The sequence below is a fragment of the Bos indicus x Bos taurus genome, chromosome 3 (assembly GCF_003369695.1).
Source record: "Bos indicus x Bos taurus breed Angus x Brahman F1 hybrid chromosome 3, Bos_hybrid_MaternalHap_v2.0, whole genome shotgun sequence".
NCBI lineage: Eukaryota > Metazoa > Chordata > Mammalia > Artiodactyla > Bovidae > Bos > Bos indicus x Bos taurus.
In genome coordinates, this window is record NC_040078.1 from 33,179,415 (window position 1) to 33,200,002 (window position 20,588).

The 20,588-nt window shown below is 42.3% G+C and overlaps 1 protein-coding gene across 6 annotated transcripts in view; it reads left to right on the plus strand.

The window, feature by feature from the left end:
• The first annotated feature begins 224 nt into the window (after positions 1-224).
• The window catches only part of SLC16A4 (solute carrier family 16 member 4), a 30,418-nt gene continuing 10,054 nt past the window's right edge, over positions 225-20,588 (plus strand). Inside the window, exons 1-7 of one of the 6 annotated variants that reach the window (XM_027536230.1) lie at positions 236-691; positions 2,394-2,506; positions 14,093-14,225; positions 14,860-15,003; positions 15,185-15,346; positions 16,598-17,113; positions 19,891-20,102. In XM_027536230.1, the coding sequence (XP_027392031.1) occupies positions 2,426-2,506; positions 14,093-14,225; positions 14,860-15,003; positions 15,185-15,346; positions 16,598-17,113; positions 19,891-20,102 (1,248 nt within the window). In that variant the 5' untranslated portion in view covers positions 236-691; positions 2,394-2,425. Of the gene's footprint in view, positions 692-2,393; positions 2,507-14,092; positions 14,226-14,859; positions 15,004-15,184; positions 15,347-16,597; positions 17,114-19,890; positions 20,103-20,588 lie in introns of all 6 variants that reach the window. The other 5 variants (XM_027536234.1, XM_027536236.1, XM_027536233.1 and 2 more) reach the window with 5 other exon arrangements.

Below are 20,588 nucleotides of genomic sequence, written 5' to 3' on the forward strand. Positions count from 1 at the left end.
GGAGGAGCCTGGTAGGCTTCAGTCCATGGGGTCGCTAAGAGTCGGACACGACTGAGCGACTTCACTTTTACTTTTTCACTTTCATGTATTGGAGAAGGAAATGGCAACCCACTCCAGTGTTCTTGCCTGGAGAATCCCAGGGGCAGGAGAGCCTGGTGGGCTGACATCTATGGGGTCACACAGAGTCAGACATGACTGAAGTGACTTAGCAGCTGTAGCAGCAGCTTAATTCCTGGCTGATTGTGACTGGTCATCTTTAGGTTTCTATTTTGTAGCCCTGTTTCAATTTCTGGTTTGTTTCCATAGGCTGGCTTGGCATTAGTACCACCTCAGTGTGGTGGCCTCCTAGTTTAACAATAGTTATCCAAAGGATTTTCTACTTGGTTTACTCTGGTGCTTGTTTTTGAGATCATGGTGTACAAGTCTATCTTCTGGGTCAGGGTGGGTGGAGGAAAGGGCCTAGTATAATGTCAAATCCCAGTCTCCCCTCCTCCCCTCAGGAAGTAAAGTCCACCAGCAGGAGTGCCTAAGTTGGCTCTAGCCCTGAGCTCTTACAATGCTTGCTTGTTTTCACAGGGCAGCCGAATGAAATGCTTTAGAAAAAGCACAACATTCTGGAAAATCGTATAACTTTTCTTCCCAGATTGCTTCAAGTCTGTGGAGGATTCCCTTGCTGAACGCCACATCAAAGGTAGGATGAAAATGGGGTTGTGTGTTGGGGTTTGTTCTTTATAATGTTTTGAATGACCAGCATCTCTCCCTGCACAGCCTGCTCACCAGACAGACTGTCGTGCCCCACACCCTGCCGGCAGATTCTCCTTTCCAGGAAGAAACAGACTGCCTGCCTATCTGCCAGTGGCAAATAAAGACTGCTACCCCCTCTCTCAGAATATTTACATTTTCCTTTTGCTATTTCTCTTTTTATGTATTTATTTTATTGAACCACTTGTGTGAAGGTAGAAGACATTTCACTCCTGAGCGTTTTAGCACACATCTCCTAAGAATAAGCACATTCTCCGATAGAACCACGAGACCACAATCACCACCAAGAGATCTAACCTGGTCTACTATACAGTCCTCATTCAAATTTCCCCAACTCAGTTCCCAAAGTCCTTTCCAACGTTTTTCAGGCCTAGAATCCACTCAGGGAAGTCATTGCCCTTTGTTGTCATGTCTATTCAGTCCCTAAGAATATTTTCATTTCAGCAACTGCTGTAAAAGGGAATATCCAAACCTGAAGTTCCCCATTCCTTTTAAAATTTCTCTAATTTTAAGAGCTTATTACCCAGAGGACCAGAGGGTGGTACACAATTTGCCCTAGGATTTGACTTCAGACGTGGGGGGAGGACAGTGTGAGGAGTGACCACCCAGCAATCAATGAGGTCAGGCTTTGCAGTCAACTGCTTTGCAATTCCTGCCTGAAGTGAACTGGTCATCTTTTAGAGGCCATTCACACTGGTGTAAGAGAGATTTCTGTGGTGGCGTTTGATGTCCCTCATATCACAGCCTTTTGTTACCTTTTTCTATTTTCTCCCATGGTTCTGCCTGGATCGTGATTATGGAATAAACAAGGATTAAGGGGAGTCTAGTTGGGCAGACTTATGTTAAGTAAGGACATACTCCAGGAGAAGTCAGCACTGTGGAATTCCAGGGGAAGTCAGGCAGCAGACCTCCACAAATATTCCTCAAATGGTACAAAGCCTTGCTGTATTTTTGAGGTTGAGATCAGAGAGCCTATAAACAACTTTAGACATGAGAAGTGTCAACTAAAAAGATGTACAACTTGAGAGTTGCAAGTTTTATCTGGGGCAAAATGAGGACAGCAGCCTGGGAGACAGCACCTCAGCTAGCTCTGAGAGACTGCTCCAAAGAGGCAGTCAGTGAAGGTCAATATATGATTTTGGTGAAGACGGGAGTTCAATGCAATCAAGTGATTACTTTATAAAAAGTTTTCTGCTAGTCACAAGAGGCTGAAGTCACCAAGATGGGATTCAGTGATTTTCTAGATCTGAAGAGATGTTAAGGATTGGGATCATGAAATCAGTTCCTAAAAATATCTATCTAAAGACCTGCTCCACCAGATTCTCTGGAGCACAGAGGCCTCATTCCACCTTGAATTCCTTCAGGGTGTGTTGAAGGCTAACAGCTGCAGTAGCACAGGGTTCAAGCTCCAGAGGCAGATGGCAAATGCCCTTGTTGCTGTTCAGTCGCTGGCAAAGGCTCTTGGAAAATGCCAATTTCTAGTTTACAGGCAAGTGCCAATTTGCTGACAAGAAATCATCTATTCTTAAAGGGGTGGGCTGAAAAAAATTACAAGTGGTTTAAAAATTTTTTTTATTAAAGTTCAGATCAGTTTGTCAACTAAGCCAACGTCCGTCTTGGATTTGTCACAGGGATCTTCTGCATTTAAAACAAACGAATCATCATGCTGAAGAGGAAGGTTCAACCTTACAAGAAAACCCTGGATGGAGGTTGGGGATGGATGGTCATATTTCATTTCTTCCTGGTAATTTACTTTCTCCTTCCCCACTGCCTGAAAGAAAGTTTTCTGGGGAAAGGCTCAGAGCAGCCTAACAAGAAGATCATACATGAAACCCTTGACATTTGAATGGAAAGGGGATCCAAGTAAAGCCAGGAACTGCCAATGAACCTTCAAGTTGGAAATGTTCTCCTTGAGTGAAACCAGAAAGACTGCCATCCTGTCTCCTACTTCTCCTCAGCATTCCTTAAACCTACAGAATGCTCCAGCCACCATTAGCAGCTCTGCCCTGGCTGCATGGCAGTTAGGATTTGGGGACAATCACATTTAGCCATCCGAGAAATAGCGCAGGGAGGGGATTCCCCAACTCAGTCAAGCAAACATGTAACTGCTGCAAGCAACTTCCTTCTCTCCTAGGAGGCTGGGACTTTTCTTCTGTTCTGCCTGGTGTCCACTTCCCAACCCATCCCCACCAACCATAACTTATGCCAGAGTTAGGCCCAATGTATATTTCTGACATGTCTGGAAAGGAAGACAGGGTTGTGAATCCTGAAACTGGAGCCTGATTTCTTCCCTTCATTCATTAGCAAACCCAACTCCATTTTTTAATTAACGTTTTGCCCTCATCCTCCCAGAAGCTCTGGGTGTTGTTACGTGAGACTGTGGTGATCTGAATCGGCATGGTCATCCTGATGGGATTGATGAATCCCATCACTGCTGTACCTTAAACCCTGAGTGTGGCACCAGTTCCACGATTCCTCTTAAGTGTTCCCAAGTAAGTCAACTTTAAGATGTCCTCAACAGAGATATCCTTCCCTCCTGATCCTCCTCCTCAGCCCAGTCCTACAGTAAGAAGCTTCCAAGGAGGGGAGTGCAGGTCCTGGTGACTTCTAACTAACCTGCAGCCCATAGTATAGAAGGACCACACCTCCTCCATCATGACAGAGAATGGGAAAGGAGGGAGGCAGAGGCCCTCAGCCAGGATTTACATAATACAAAACTCACAACCTGAGGACTATTTGTTAAACATTAGCTTCATTACTAAAGAACATGGACTCTCTTTTCCTTCCTCCCAGAAGTGTTACTAAAAAGGACAACAAGGACACACTAAGTCTGAGAGCCTTCCTGTGGCTGGGCCACCTCCTCACATCACAGGCTTTGCAGAACCGGCATTATTGGCAAGGATCTTGAGTTCTCCCACTTTTTCCTGCATTATGCTCTGAGGACAGGAAGTTATCTAATTTAGTGGCCGCTAAGAACAGTTGTCTAATAATGAGATTAGTAAACAATCTCTCACTTTTTATGGGCTTCTCAGGTGGCTCAGTGTATAAAGAATCTGCCTGCAATGCAGGAGACACAGGAGACGTGGGTTTGATCGCTGGGTTGGGAAGATCCCCGGAGGAGGGCACGACAATCCATTCCAGTGTTCTTGCCTGAAGAATCCCAGAGACAGAGCGTGGCAGGCTACAGTCCATAGGGTCACAAAGAGTTGGACATGACTGAAGTGACTGAGCATGCACACTTTTGGGGGTGTGGTGCTACTCTTAAGCACACACATAAAACATTTTGGGTCCTCAAAATGTTAATAATTAACTCAGGCCAATCAGCCACAGTAGTAATGTGGGTACCTGGATGATGATGATTTCATGTCTGTATAAGTCTGCTTTTCTAGAATAGATGATCTCCTGAAAAGGTGAGTGAAAAACCCAGGTAACAACATATCCTTCAGGAGCTCCTTACTTTTTTTTTTTTTAAAAAGGTCTCATTCTAACTTACCATACTTTATAACTGCATCATCTGCATGACTGTTTTCTGTATTCAGCCTGTCTCTCTGGACTGAACGTTCTACGAGCACAGGGCCATTTGCTGGGTCTGTTTGCTCACCACTATAAGCCAAGTCCCCTAGTCAGCAACCAAAACACAGAACACACTCAATAAATACCTGCTGGCAGATGGGAGGATGGATGGACTGATGGATACATTTATGAATAAACAAGGTGATAAATATGAAGTTGGAGAGATGGGCAGGGACTTTGGAGGACTTAAAAAAAAAAAAAAAAGCAGGGGAGTAATGTAATCAGTTTTGTATTTCAGGACAGTAGCTCAGGTAGTGGGCTGCTGATGGATAGGCCTGGAAGCAGGGAGGTCCACTGGAAGGATGCTGCAGTAATCCAGGTGAGAAAACAATATGACAGTAGCAAACGGGGTGGAGAAGAAATACAGATCTGAGCAATACTGAAGACATATTGTTAAGACTGTAGAGTAATTGAATGTCAGGGAGACAGGGAATCATGGGGTCCTAGGATGCTGGCTTGGACAACATGGAGAATAACATATGCCCTTCACTGAGTTGGACAACATGAGAAGGGGACAAAACCTAAAGAAGGCTTGAAGGGCTTATCTTTGGGCACTGAGTCTGGGGGACTTGTGACATAACCAGTCATGTATGTGTTCAGTAAAGTCTACATGTACCTGGAGCCCAGGATCTGCATACTGAGAATTGTGAGTTAGCAGCACACAAAGGGGCTTGAACCATAAGTCAGTGTATTCAAGTCACCAGGGAGTTCAGTTCAGTTCAGTCGCTCAGTCGTGTCCGACTCATTGTGACCCCATGAACTGCAGCACGCCAGGCCTCCCTGTCCATCACCAACTCCCGGAGTTCACTCAAACTCACGTCCATTGAGTTGGTGATACCATCCAGCCATCTCATCCTCTGTCATGCCCTTTTCCTTCTGCCCCCAATCCTTCCCAGCATCAGAGTCTTTTCCAATGAGTCAACTCTTTGCATCAGGTGGCCAAAGTATTGAAGTTTGAGCTTTAGCATCAGCCCTTCCAAAGAACATGCAGGACTGATCTCCTTTAGAATGGACTGGTTGGATCTCCTTGCAGTCCAAGGGACTCTCAACAGTCTTCTCCAATACCCCCCAGTTCAAAAGCATCAATTCTTCAGCACTCAGCTTTCTTCACACTCCAACTCTCACATCCATACATGACCACTGGAAAAACCATAGCCTTGACTAGACAGACCTTTGTTGGCAAAAGTAATGTCTCTGCTTTTGAATATGCTATATAGGTTGGTCAAAACTTTCCTTCCAAGGAGTAAGCATCTTTTAACTTCATGGCTGCAATCACAATCTGCAGTGGTTTTGGAGCCCCCCAAAATAAAAGTCTGACGCTATTTCCACTGTTTCCCCATCTATTTGCCATGAAGTGATGAGATCAGATGCCATGATCTTAGTTTTCTGAATGTTGAGCTTTAAGCCAACTTTTTCACTCTTTCACTTTCATCAAGAAGCTTTTTAGTTTTTCACTTTCTGCCGTAAGAGTGGTGTCATCTGCATATCTGAGGTTATTGATATGTCTCCCGGCAATCTTGATTCCAGCTTGTGCTTCTTCCAGCCCAGCGTTTCTCATGATGTACTCTGCATAGAAGTTAAATGAGCAGGGTGACAATATACAGCCTTGACGTGCTTCTTTTCCTATTTGGAACCAGTCTGTTGTTCCATGTCCAGTTCTAACTGTTGCTTCCTGATCTGCACATAGGTTTCTCAAGAGGCAGGTCAGGTGGTCTGGTATTCCCATCTCTTTCAGAATTTTCCACAGTTTATTGTGACCCACACAGTCAAAAGCTTTGGCATAGTCAATAAAGCAAAAATAGATGTTTTTCTGGAACTCTCTTGCTTTTTTGATGATCCAGTGGATGTTGGCAATTTGATCTCTGGTTCCTCTGCCTTTTCTAAAACCAGCTTGAACAGCTGGAAGTTCACGGTTCACATATTGCTGAAGCCTGGCTTGGAGAATTTTGAGCATTACTTTACTAGCATGTGAGATGAGTGCAATTGTGCGGTAGTTTGAGCATTCTTTGGCATTGCCTTTCTTTGGGACTGGAATGAAAACTGACCTTTTCCAGTCCTGTGGCCACTGCTGAGTTTTCCAAATTTGCTGACATATTGAGTGCAGCACTTCAACAGCATCATCTTTCAGGATTTGAAATAGCTCCACTGGAATTCAACCACCTCCACTAGCTTTGTAGTGATGTTTTCTAAAGCCCACTTGACTTCACATTCCAGGATGTCTGGCTCTAGATGAGTGATCACACCATCGTGATTATCTGGGTCGTGAAGATATTTTCTGTACAGTTGTTCTGTGTATTCTTACCACCTCTTCTTAATATCTTCTCATATCATTTCTGTCCCTTATCGAGCCCATCTTTGCATGAAATGTTCCCTTGGTATCTCTCATTTTCTTGAAGAGATCTCTAGTCTTTCCCATTCTGTTGTTTTCCTCTATTCTTGCATTGATCTCTGAGGAAGGCTTTCTTATCTCTCCTTGCTATTCTTTGGAACTCTGTATTCAGATGCTTATATCTTTCCTTTTCTCTTTTGCTTTTCACTTCTCTTCTTTTCACAGCTATTTGTAAGGCCTCCCAGACAGCCATTTTGTTTTTTCGTATTTCTTTTCCATGGGGATGGTCTTGGTCCCGGTCTCCTGTACAATGTCACGAACCTCCGTCCATAGTTCATCAGGCATTCTATCTATCAGATCTAGTCCCTTAAATCAATTTCTCACTTTCACTGTATAATCATAAGGGATTTGATTTAGGTCATACCTGAATGGTCTAGTGGTTTTCCCTACTTTCTTCAATTTCAGTCTGAATTTGGCAATAAGGAGTTCATGATCTGAGCCACAGTCAGCTCCCGGTCTTGTATTTGCTGACTGTATAGAGCTTCTCCATCTTTGGCTGCAGAGAATATAATCAATCTGATTTCGGTGTCGACCATCTGGTGATGTCCATGTGTAGTCTTCTCTTGTGTTGTTGGAAGAGGGTGTTTGCTATGACCAGTGCGTTCTCTTGGCAGAACTCTATTAGCCTTTGCCCTGCTTCATTCCATATTCCAAGGCCAAATTTGCCTGTTACTCCAGGTGTTAATTGACTTCCTACTTTTGCATTTCAGTCCCCTATAATGAAAAAGACATTTTTGGGGGGGTACTAGTTCTAAAACGTCTTGTAGGTCTTCATAGAACCCTTCAACTTCAGCTTCTTCAGCGTTACTGGTTGGGGCATAGACTTGGATTACTGTGATATTGAATGGTTTGCCTTGATCATTCTGTCGTTTTTGAGACTGCATCCAAGTACTGCATTTCAGACTCTTTTGTTGACTATGATGGCTACTCCATTTCTTCTAAGGGATTCCTGCCCACAGTAGTAGATATAATGGTCATCTGAGTTAAATTCACCCATTCCAATCCATTTTAGTTCGCTGATTCCTAGAATGTTGACGTTCACTCTTGCCATCTCCTGTTTGACCAATTCCAATTTGCCTGGATTCATGGACCTAACATTCCAAGTTCCTATGCAATATTGCTCTTTACAGCATCGGACCTTGCTTCTATCACCAGTCACATCCACAACTGGGTATTATTTTTGCTTTGGCTCCATCCCTTCATTCTTTCTGGAGTTATTTCTCCACTGATCTCCAGTAGCATATTGGGCATTTACTGACCTGGGGAGTCCCTCGTTCAGTATCCTATCATTTTGCAGTTTCATATTGTTCATGGGGTTCTCAAGGCAAGAATACTGAAGTGGTTTGCCATTCCCTTCTCCAGTGGACCACATTCTGTCAGACCTCTCCACCATGACCCGCCCATCTTGGGTGGCCCCACATGGCATGGCTTAGTTTCATTGAGTTAGACAAGGCTGTGGTCCATGTGATTAGATTGACTAGTTTTCTGTGATTATGGTTTCAGTGTGTCTGCCGTCTGATGCCCTCTCGCAACACCTACCGTCTTACTTGGGTTTCTCTTACCTTGGACATGGGGTATCTTTTCACGGCTGCTCCAGCAAAGCGCAGCCGCTGCTCCTTACCTTGGACAAGGGCTATCTCCTCATGGCCGCCCCTCCTGACCTTGAACATGGAGTAGCTCCTGGCCCTCCTGCGCCTGCGCAGCTGGGAAAGAACCTTGAGGAAAGTGATGCCTAGGGGATGGGCGGAGGGTGGCTCAGAGGAAACTGAGAAGCAGTTAGCGGTTAGCATCACAAAAGCTAAGGCAGAAATGTGCAGAAGCAGATGGTGCAGAGACCAGATATGATAAAAATGATATGAGCTATTGGTTTAGCAACAATGAAGTCTCTAATAACGTTGATAAGAGGCATGCATTGGAGTGAGATGAGAGGAAGCAGAGATAACCTAACAGACTACTCATTGATGAAAGAAGTTTGTGAAGGTCAAGAGCTAGGGTGATACTAGAGAGGAACCTGGAGTAGAATAACATAGTTTTGTTCAGTTCAGTTGTGTCCAACTCTTTGAGACCCCATGGACTGCACCACGCAAGACTTTCCTGTCCATCACCAACTCCCAGAGCTTACTCAAACTCATGTCCATCGAGTCGGTGATGCCATCAATCATCTCATCCTCTGTCATCTCCTCCTCTCGCCCTCAATCTTTCCCAGCATCAGGGTCTTTTCACATGAGTCAGTTCTTCGCATCAGGTGGCCAAAGTACTGGAGCTTCAGCTTCAACATCAGTCCTTTCAATGAATATTCAGGACTGATTTCCTTTAGGATTGACTGGTTCCATCTTCTTGCAGTCCAAAGGACTCTAAAGAGTCTTTTCCAACACCATAGTTCAAAAGCCTATCAATTCTTTGGTGCTCAGCTTTCTTTATAATCCAACTCTCACATCCATACATGACTACTAGAAAAACCACAGCTTTGACTAGTTTGACCTTTGTTGGCAAAGCAATGTCTCTGCTTTTAATATGCTGTCTAGGTTAGTCATAGTCTTTCTTCCAAGGAGCAAATGTCTTTTAATTTCATGGCTGCAGTCACCATCTGCAGTTATTTTTGAGCCCCCCAAAATAAAGTCTCTCATTGTTTCCATTGTTTCCCCATCTGTTTGCCATGAAGTGATGGGACCAGATCTTGGTTTTCTGAATGTTGAGTTTTAAGGCAGCTTTTATGCTTTTACTTTCATCAACAGGCTCTTTAGTTTTTCTTCACTTTCTGCCATAAATGGGTGGTGCCATCTGCATATCTGAGGTTAATGATATTTCTCCTGGCAATCTTGATTCCAGCCTGTGCTTCATCCAGCCCAGCGTATCTCATGATGCACCCTGCATATAAGCTAAATAAGCATGGTGACAATATACAGCCTTGACACACTCCTTCCCCAATTTGTAACCAGTCTGATGTTCCACATCCATTTCTAACTGTTGCTTCTTGAACTGCATACAGATTTCTCAGGAGGCAGGTCAGGTGGTCTGGTATTCCCATCTCGTGAAGAATTTTCCAGATTGTTGTGATCCACACAAAGGCTTTGGCATAGTCAATAAAGTAGGAGTAGATGGTTTTCTGGAACTCTTGTTTTTTAGATGCCAGCAGATGTTGGCAATTTGATCTCTGGTTCCTTTTCTAAATCCAGCTTGAACATCTGAAAGTTCATGGTTCATGTACTATTGAAGCTTGACTTGGAGAATTTTGAGTATTGCTTTGCTAGCCTGTGAGATGAGTGCAATTGTGTGGTAGTTTGAACATTCTTTGGCATTGCCTTTCCTTGGGATTGGAATGAAAACTGACCTTTTCCAGTCCTGTGGCCATTGCTGAGTTTTCCAGATTTGCTGGATTATTGAGTACAACACTTTCACAGCATCATCTTTTGGATTTGAAATAGCTCACTTGGAGGAATTCCATCACCTCCAATAGCTTTGTTCGTAGTGATGCTTCCTAAAGTCCACTTGACTTTGCATTCCAGGATGTCTGGCTCTAGGTGAGTGATCACACCATTGTGTTTATCTGGGTCATGAAGATCCTTTTTATATAGTTCTTCTGTGTATTCTTGCCACCTCGTCTTAATTTCTTCTATTTATGTTTGGTCCATACCATTTCTGTCCTTTATTGTGCCCATGAAACATTTCTTTGCATGAAATGTTCCCCCTTGGTATCTCTAATTTTCTTGAAGCGATCTCTGGTCTTTCCCATTCTATTGTTTTCCTCTATTTCTTTGCACTGATCACTGAGGAAGGCTTTCTTATCTCTCCTTGCTAGTCTTTGGAACTCTGCATTCAAATAGGTATATCTTTCCTTTTCTCCTTTGCCTTTAGCTTCTCTTCTGAGCTATTTTTAAGGCCTCCTCAGACAGCCATTTTGCCTTTTTGTTTCTTCTTCTTGGGGATGGTCTCGATTACTCTCTCTTGTACAATGTCACGAACCTCTGTCCATAGTTCTTCAGGCACTCTATCAGATCTAATCCCTTGAATCTATTTCTCACTTCTACTGTATAATCGTAAGGGATTTGATTTAGGTCACACCTGAATGGTCTAGTGATTTTCCCTACTTTCTTCAATTTAAGTCCAAATTTGGCAGTAAGGAGTTCATGATCTGAACCACAGTCAGCTCTCGGTCTTGTTTTTGCTGATTGTACAGAGCTTCTCCATCATTGGCTGCCAAGAATATATCAAAATGATTTCAGTATTGACCATCTGGTGATGTCCATGTGTAGAGTCTTCTCTTGTGTTGCTGGCAGAGGGTGTTTGCTATGACCAGTGCGTTCTCTGGGCAAAACTCTATTGTTATTAAACAATAATCTCTGACAAAGCCTTATGTTCTGCGTTAAAAAGGAGCCACTGTGATCCAGCCTCCTTTCCCAAGACAATTCTTAGAATGGTCTGGTGAGGGAGTTCTTACTATGGGAGGAAGGTGGTAGGAGGAAGGCATGCTCTTAAAGATAAAAAGGAAATGAGAGGGCTGCAGAATTTCTAAGGGCTTTTATTTTGGGGGAAGACCATTTATAATGTCTGATGTGGACTCTGGAACAGGACTGAAACCCATCAACCTTAGTCCAAAACATGAGATGAAATAGTAGACTACAGACTTCAGTTAACTAACGGAATATCTAGACCTTGGGATCTAGACTAAAAATCTAGATAGACTTTTACTATCTAAGTCAAATAGGAACAAAGTTGGAAGGTTACAAGTTAAGGGAGGGAGGCAGAGTAGATACAAAGGCTGTGTCCTTGGTCTTTTTGATATACACAGTGGAAGGTACAGTCCCAGTTAGTAGAGACAAGTCACATCTACTTACTGCTGCTATGCCCAGACATCAAGGAAAGACCAGAGACAAAAGGTTCTTTTTTGGGGACCAGTAGTTCGCCAAATTCAGGTGGCTAAGAACCTAGAAGCCAGCATCCTGCAGATGCCAGCATGGAGTCCATGACCACAGAAGAGGAGGAAGGGTAATTTTATAGAATGAGGACCCATTGTATTGCTCCTTGCTCATTAGAGGACGCAATCACCACTTTGTATTCTGAACCAGAAGAAACAAGTCTGTGTCATTTAAAGTTCGTGTATATTCTCTAACCTCATTTCCTGATAAAGGCACCTTTGAGGAACATTATGATTACAAAGTGCTTGATAAAATAAAATGACTTTTCACTTTTTAATATATAGCCCTGGTACCCATAGCATTGTTCACTCTAAATAAGTAAAGTCTTATAGTTTCTATCAAGTCAGAATGGGAAGAATACATTAAAGGACTTCCTCCTCCCTATCCCATCTTTTGAAGCCTTTGAGCCAACACTGATTCCTAGTCCCTCACTCCAGGCAAGAAATAATACTTATCTGAAGAGTCTATTGGTGAGGATGGAGCAGAACGTCTTGATTACTTTATTTAGCAGGTAGAAGCTGAGGAAAGGAAGTTTCTAAATGGAGGCAGGTCTCTGATTTGGATGAGTCAGTAGATGGTACCAATCAAGAGAAATGAAAAGGAAACACAGGCATGGGGTAAGAGAAAGATGAATTTAGTTCTGGGTAAGTTAACCTGAGTTAGAAAGATATCGCAGACAGTAATATGAGTCTCGAGCTCTTAGGAAAGCAGAATGGTTATACAAAATGATAAAAACATAGTTAATAGGTTATTATTTACCAGAATTTTGTCTTCACAGTCCCATGAACTAGGTGGAACTATGAACTATGAACTAGTCCTTTATCTCCACTTTACAAAAGAGGAAGTGTAACTTTTGTAGTTCACCCAAGTTCACACCCCTAGTACAAAGCAGAGCCAAGATTCCAGCAGAGGCAGGCTGACTGCAGGCAGAACACAGTATTCACAACTACACCGTGAGTTCCCTCATAGCTCAGTCAGTAAAGCATCTGCCTTCAATGCAGGAATCTGCCTGCAATGCAGAACACCAAGTTTTGATTCCTGGGTCCGAAGATCCCCTGGAGAAAGAAATAGCAACCCACGCCAGTATTCTTGCCTGGAAAATCCCATGGACAGTCAATTATAGTGAATGACTGTCTATGTCTATCTCACTATAAATTGAGATGAGTGCAGAACCAGAGAGAAAGAATCAGTGATAAGGAACCCAGGACCTGTGGTCCTTCCACAAAGCATAGGAAGTGAAGTCGCTCAGTTGTGCCTGACTCTTCGCGACCCCATGGACTGTAGCCTACCAGTTTCCTCCATCCATGTGATTTTCCAGGCAAGTATACTAGAGTGGGTTGCCATTTCCTACTCCAGATCTTCCTGACCCAGGGATTGAACCCGGGTCTCCCACATTGTAGGCAGACACTTTACCGTCTGAGCCACCAGGGAATCTCTCCACCATGGCCAACTTCAAAGCAGAGAAAGTAGCCTTCAAACAAGGCCACTGAACAAAGGAAAAGAAAGGGGCCACTAGGAAGCCCCTGGAGACAGAGTGAGTAGGAGTGGTTTCTGGGCTTTTTGACTACAGAGACTGGCTAAGTCTCCCTTCCAGTTCCCCTCAGAACCTTGCTCCTCACTGCCCCCCTTCTAATCAGAATTCCAAAATGTGAGTACTGCACTGAAAGAAAACCTGACCTCAAAGAGGGTGCTCCCCCTAGTGGAGAGGAGAAGGATGGTGCGGGCAAGGAGGGTAAGGTGGGACCAAAGAGTTGGGGCACATGACCCAAACATAAGGTGACCATACATCCTCATTACCCTTGCTGTCCAGGCATATTCAGCTGAAAAGCAGAGTTAAAGCAAACTCTTAGGTTAGTCTAGCTAACCTAAAGTCTCCCAGAACAATTCTTTTGGACCAACACATCTCTCTCACAGAGGTACCTAGAATTAGCTATTTTGAACAGATGCTGTTGTTAACAGAATGGTACAGTGGTTGGTCAATATATGACCTTTAAGCTCTCTAAACCTTAACTTCCTGTATTTCTTCCTATCTATCAGGCTGTGCTGGATCTTTCTTGCGACACATAGGATCTTCATTGCAGCACAGAGAATCTTTAGTTGCAGCATGCTAACTCTTAACTGTGGCATGTGAAATCTAGTTTTCTGACCAGGGATCAAATCTGGACCCCCCTGCACTGGGAGCGTGGAAGGAAGTTCCCTGAATTTCTAATACAATATTGACATACCTATTCCATGCTCCGTAATGAGGATTAAATGAGATGCTTTCATGTAATGTGATTAGACACTCTAATGGGACAACCGCCCCATAAAATATAACATGGTACAAAAACGAACTGACAAACAAACTGGTAAAATACAGGTGAGCCAGAGAATCACAGCTGCCAGCAGTTCTGACCTCCCCTATAATGGCTTACTCACCACCTGACTTGGACTCTGTTCTGCTTTGATTTAGGTAAATGTATTTGTGATGGGGATGACCAAGACTTTTGCAATTTTCTTTGTGGTTTTTCAAGAAGAGTTTGAAGGCACCTCAGAGCAAACCGGTTGGATTGGATCTATCATGTCATCACTTCGTTTTTTTGCAGGTATAAAGTCGACAATAAGCTTGTTGTCCAAGGAGAAGGAACACAAAGGGCAATTTCAAGAAGACTCATCTGTCAGTCATTCAAGACAGAAGCATTACTAAAACTCAGGTTCATTTATCAATATGTAAAGCTGAGAAAAGGACTTTACCTCCACTTGATTTGGCAAAACTGGAAAAATTAGGGTTCAAACAAATGACGTTGAAGAATCTATTTAACATCATAGGTTCAGTGAGTCAGTCTCTCAACTGGGAAGTCAGACCATAAAGCTCTGACCTGATCATCTAAGTATACTCATCACAGTGTAGATAAATAACTGAGCTTTGTTCTAGTTATAGGTCACTAGACACAACCTTTTCTTGCAGAAGTTTTATAATACCTTTTCAGTAAGCTTCCATTCCAAATCTTATTTATATCATCTTTTCTTCAAAACAAACAAAAAACAACAAAAACTCTTCTTCTAAAAAAGCAAAATAGTGTGGAACTAGGAATATTAAGAAACCCAATACAGACACCCTTTTGAAGGATACACAAAAGTAAAGTCCTTTTATTTTTCTTCAGTTGCCCATTTAAACTGTACACCAGAAGAGAAGGGATGCCGGGGCATATGTAACTTGTATTTGTTTCTTTTCCCAAGGTCCCCTAGTTGCTGTTATTTGTGACATAACTGGAGAGAAAACTGCCTCCAGTCTTGGGGCTTTCCTTGTTGCTGGTGGATATCTGATCAGCAGCTGGGCTACTAGCATTCCCTTTCTTTGTGTGACTATGGGATTTTTACCTGGTGAGTCCACTGTGAAAATAAGACTTTAAAAAAAAAAAAAAAGGAACCATGAAACTTTCCTTTTACTGTGAGTTCAAAGGCCTACTTATATTATCTCAGGTTTGGGAGAATATCTCATCCAGTACCAAACCACTTAATGTGAAAGTGACTCCTAGCTATTAACATTATATTTTTCTTTTAGGTTTGGGCTCTGCTTTCTTGTACCAAGTTGCTGCTGTGGTCACTACCAAATACTTCAAAAAACGATTAGCTCTTTCTACAGCTATTGCCCGTTCAGGGATGGGACTGACATTTCTGTTAGCACCCTTTACCAAAGTCCTAATAGATCTGTATGACTGGACAGGTGAGTCCTGAACCTGCAGAATCAATTCTGCAAGATTTAATGTTGAGCCCTCTCCCTTTGATGACTAGAGAGGAGGTGATCATGATTCTTCCCTGGAGAACAGATAGCAAAACAGACTCTGAATTCCTTCAAGGCCTTGCCAGCCTACACAGGCAACTCAGAATTCAAGTCTGAGGGGATGGAAAGCAATTTGTATGGCTGAGGGAGCACACCTTTGCAGGGATAGCAGTACTCCTGGGAAGCAAGAATCCCTTCCTCAAAGCCTTCTCTTTTCACATTTTTTCTTTAAGAAAAACATCTGCATTAAAAAAGATAAAAATAAAAGACTCCTCCATTAGATTCACTAAAAAGGATGGAATTAGGCAAAAAGAGGATTATGTTCCTTAATAATATTTATATACTGTCATATATAAAATTTTCATGAATAAAAATCATTCACTCTATACTTTTTCTCATACCTGAAACAATTGGTTTAAAATAACCTCAAGTTATTGGCGAAAAAAACTATGTATATGTAAATATACATGACTATTCCTACCTACAGAGCAGTTTTGTTGAACTTTCCCTTTTCCATTCCTGATTTAAAAAATCACTAATATGGTGAACAAGACCAGTTGACAAATCCCTAAGACAAGATAGCCAGATGGTAGAACCTACAGCCAATTCTATCTCTAGAAGCAATACACACGAGTCACAGCTTTGGTCAGGACATGCTGAAGTCAAGCAACTACTCAGTTTCAAGGGCAACAATGGCATCTGTCTTCTTTCAAGGAATTTAAAACATCATGAGATGAAATGGCTATCTCCTCTTCTAAAGCAGTTTCCAAATAATTCCCATTGCCCAATTCTGTATTTTCTGTACCTAAATCTAAAGCCTCAAATCAGGATTTAAAACACATTGTAATTTTCTATCATTTGAAATATGACTCCCCCTCTCTACCCCCACACACCAAAACATTTTTTTCCTTTAGTACAAATAACTCCTCCCATGCCACCTTTGGTATGGCTTTCTGGCTATCTCCAAAGGTCTCCCTGTTTTCACAAGGATACAGCAGTGTATACAGCTAACAGTTAAGTCAATGGATTTAAATACTTTCAGCTAAATTCAAAGACAAAGCAGTGCTTTCAGAAATTATTGTACTATGACTGAATATTTCGTGGTGGGGCCTCTTCTGAGTCTAAGGATACAGAGTATTGTGAAATCAAAGAGGTAATTTTAGTTTAACTTCTCAATTTTTCTCTCCTGTTTAGGTGCTCTTATATTACTTGGAGCTATCATATTGCATCTGGTTCCTTCTAGTATGCTCTTGCGACCCATTCATATCAAAAGCACGAGCGATTCTGATATTAAAGATGAAAGTAGTTTGTCTCCAACTGGTCCAGAGGCTGCATGTGGAACAGAAACATCATGCTGCAATGAGATACAAGAGTCGGCCATCGGGGACAGTATTATGCAGAAGGAACGACGACCAGGTATAAGTTTAACTGTCTCACAAAATCAAAGCAAAGAGTTCAACAATGAATATAACAGAAATGGACTTTTCCGAAAAACTAATGAAGAAACTTATTGGAAAAAAACTACTTCACGGAGCTGTAAACAAAAACTCTTCGACTTTTCTCTCTTTAAGAATCCTTTTTTCTACATATTTACGTGGTCTTTTGTTCTCAGTCAGCTGGCATATTTCATCCCTACCTTTCACCTGGTAGCCAGAGCCAAAACATTGGGGATAAACATCATGGATGCCTCCTACCTTGTTTCTGTAGCTGGTAAGAAAGCCTACTTCTACCTCACCCTCAAAAGGAAAAATATATTCTACAAAAATTGGTTACATTTTATTAAAAAGTTGAAGAAAAATAATATTTTTAAAAAGGAGTTTTGGGAGGGCCAGAAAAGCAAGTTTTTTGAAGCTGATGGGAGCAGCAAGCCTTCCCTTTCACAGATCTGTCACTGCATCTTGCACACAGGCTCTCCCTACAAGACAGTGGACCCCAAACCAAGTCTTATTTTCATATCAGTAGCTAAGTATTTGCTAGATACTGAACCTTACTGGATCGTAGTGGAAACAGTCATTTTAGGAAGCAAAAAAAATCTGATGTAGACAGGACTGTGCAGTGGTTGAAAGAACTGATTCTAGAGCTAGATTTTCCAGGTTCAAGTTTTTGCAGGGTATGACCATTATGACCTTGGGCAAGTCACTTGCCACCTCTGTGTCTTGATTTCCTTATCTGCAATATATGAATAATAGTATCTACTCTCGTAAGGTTATTAGGATTAAACAGGTAATGCATGTAGAGTTTAAAATAGTACCTGAACTATCGTTAGCATTCAATAATGTTTTAGTAATATTTGTAGCTAACAAATTTCCCCTTGTAACTCATAGTAAAGGGATAAGATAAATATGTGTACTTAGGCTAGTCATTAATGGATTGGCTAACATTTAAATTGAACTAGAATAAAAAATAAAACCAATCATTTTAGTTGAGTATTTATAAAAATAAATGGAAACAGAATGCTTGATCCAGAAAATATGGATTCTGTCAGCTGACAAAACAGGGAATCTAAAAAAGTGAAAATGAAGGAAACAGAATTGCTTTGCGCTACCTGGAAATTCTCAGTAGCACAACATTAACTTCTCTTTCGCCAATTTCTGGAAAAGACTTTTACTAAGTCCTTGCAAAACTTACAGCACCCCATTTCCAACTGCTTCGGTCATAAAACTTGTGTGACCAAGAAAAAGATACATAGCTAAATTGATGTTTTCTACTGAAATGTCTGGTGGTATCAATTTAGATCAGATTAGGGCCTTACAGCGGAGAAGGCGATGGCACCCCACTCCAGTACTCTTGCCTGGAAAATCCTATGGATGAAGGAGCCTGGTGGGCTGCAGTCCATGGGGTCTCGAAGAGTCGGACACGACTGAGTGACTTCATTTTCACTTTCATGCATTGGAGAAGGAAATGGCAACCCACTCCAGTATTCTTGCCTGGAGAATCCCAGGGACGGGGGAGCCTGGTGGGCTACTGTCTCCGGGGTTGCACAGAGTCGGACATGACTGAAGCGACTTAGCAGCAGCAGCAGCAGGGTCTTACAGGGCTTCCCAGGTGGTGCTAATGGTAGTAAAGAACCTGTCTGCAAATGCAGGAGACATAGAAGACTCAGGTTTGATCCTTGGGTTGGGAAGATCCCCTGGAGGAAGGCATGGCAACCCAGTCCAATATTCTTGCCTGGAGAAACCCATGGACAGCTGAGTGTGGCAGGGTATGGTGCACAGGGTCACAAAGAGCTGGACAAGACTGAAGAAACTTACACACACACACACACACACACACACACACACACACACACAGGGTTTTACAACAAGGCCAGAATATAATAGTTTCAATATGCATTCTAGGGAAAAAACTGTAAAAACAGATATGGAGATGGCAGTATGCATTTTAAATACCTTTTTGTGGAGCAATCTGCATTTGAACCATAGGAAGAATTTTAAGTAAAAACAACCACAGTTCAAGCTTCTCTTCGTGAAAATCTCTTTCAGTATTTAACTGGTACATTACATATAATAGGATAAAGGATAAGAAGGTTCTACTACCATGAAACTCAGTAAAAAATGTTAATCTTAAATTTTATTCAAATTACACCACAGCGTCACCATTCAAAACATGATTTCCCATTTCCAGACTTCCTACATATTTTCAAGTTAACCATAATAACCTTTGGAGGACTTAACTACCAAAACCTCATATGCAATACCTCATATGCAATTTTAAGAAAGTGTCTCAACATCTATTGTTTTTTCCAGTTTAAGACTTTATTATTTATACTCCAGTCATTCACCATTTGACTTCCCTAAGACACTAACCTGTGGGTCTACTAATCCTCAAGAAATCTCACTTCCTCACCCGTAGGACCTCTTCAAGGGAGGCCTACTGAGCCCAGGGTCTTCTATAACCTGGTATTCCCAGTTTGGTGGTATAAGGTTTCCAAACACAATCAGAATAAACACTTGATGATGACTCCAACCCAAATCTGGAGGAGTTTTTTCAGTATTTCATTAAATGTTTAGAATAGGTACAAAAATAATACAATCTACTGATACAAAGGAAATCAGCCCTGAATATTCACTGGAAGGACTGAGGCTGAAACTCCAGTACTTTGGCCGCCTGATATAAAGAACTGACTCATGGAAAAGACCCTGATGCTGGGAAAGACTGAAGGCAGGAGAAGGGGACAACAGAGGAGGAGATGGTTGGATGGCATCACCGACTCAATGGACATGAGTTTGAGTAAACTCTAGGAGTTGGTGATGGACAGGGAGGCCTGGCCTGCTACAGTACATGGGGTCGCAAAGAGTCAGACATGACTGAGCTGAGCAACAGAACTGAACTGATACAAATTAAACCATTTTTTCCCTCATATGTCCTAGCCACAGGGTGAATGAAGTCTTATGACATAGGAAAAGATGCCTTATCCATTTACATTTTTCAAAAGGGCTAGAAAAATGCAATTGGGATTTCATAAGACCTTTTCAATACTGTTCCAGGTATCATTGAAACAGTCAGTCAGATTATCTCTGGATGGGTTGCTGATCAAAACTGGATCAAGAAGTATCATTACCACAAGTCTTACCTCATCCTCTGTGGCATCACTAACCTGCTTGCTCCTTTAGCCACCACATTTCCATTACTTATGACCTATACCATCTCCTTTGCTGTCTTTTCCGGTGGTTACCTGGCATTGATACTTCCTGTACTGGTGAGTAGACACACTCGTTAATGTTCTTACACCATTTAGTAAAAGTATGAATCATCATCGCCCCCAAAGAGAAAACATACTTTGTATTACTTTTATAATAACAAAAACAACATACCCAAGGCCTCAGAAACCTTGTAGCTACATCCTATCCAGCTATTCATCTTATCTTGTAAGGAGGGATGATGAGAGGACTGCTATTGCTAAGTCACTTCAGTCGTGTCCGACTCTGTGCGACCCCATAGACAGCAGCCCACCAGGCTCCCCCGTCCCTGGGATTCTCCAGGCAAGAACACTGGAGTGGGTTGCCATTTCCTTCTCCAATGCATGAAAGTGAAAAGTGAGAGGGAAGTCGCTCAGTCGTGTCCAACTCTTAGCGACCCCATGGACTGCAGCCTACCAGCCTCCTCTGCCCATGGGATTTTCCAGGCAAGAGTACTGGAGTGGGGTGCCAAGGACTAGCCATGTGGAACAGGAAAGAAAGAAAAG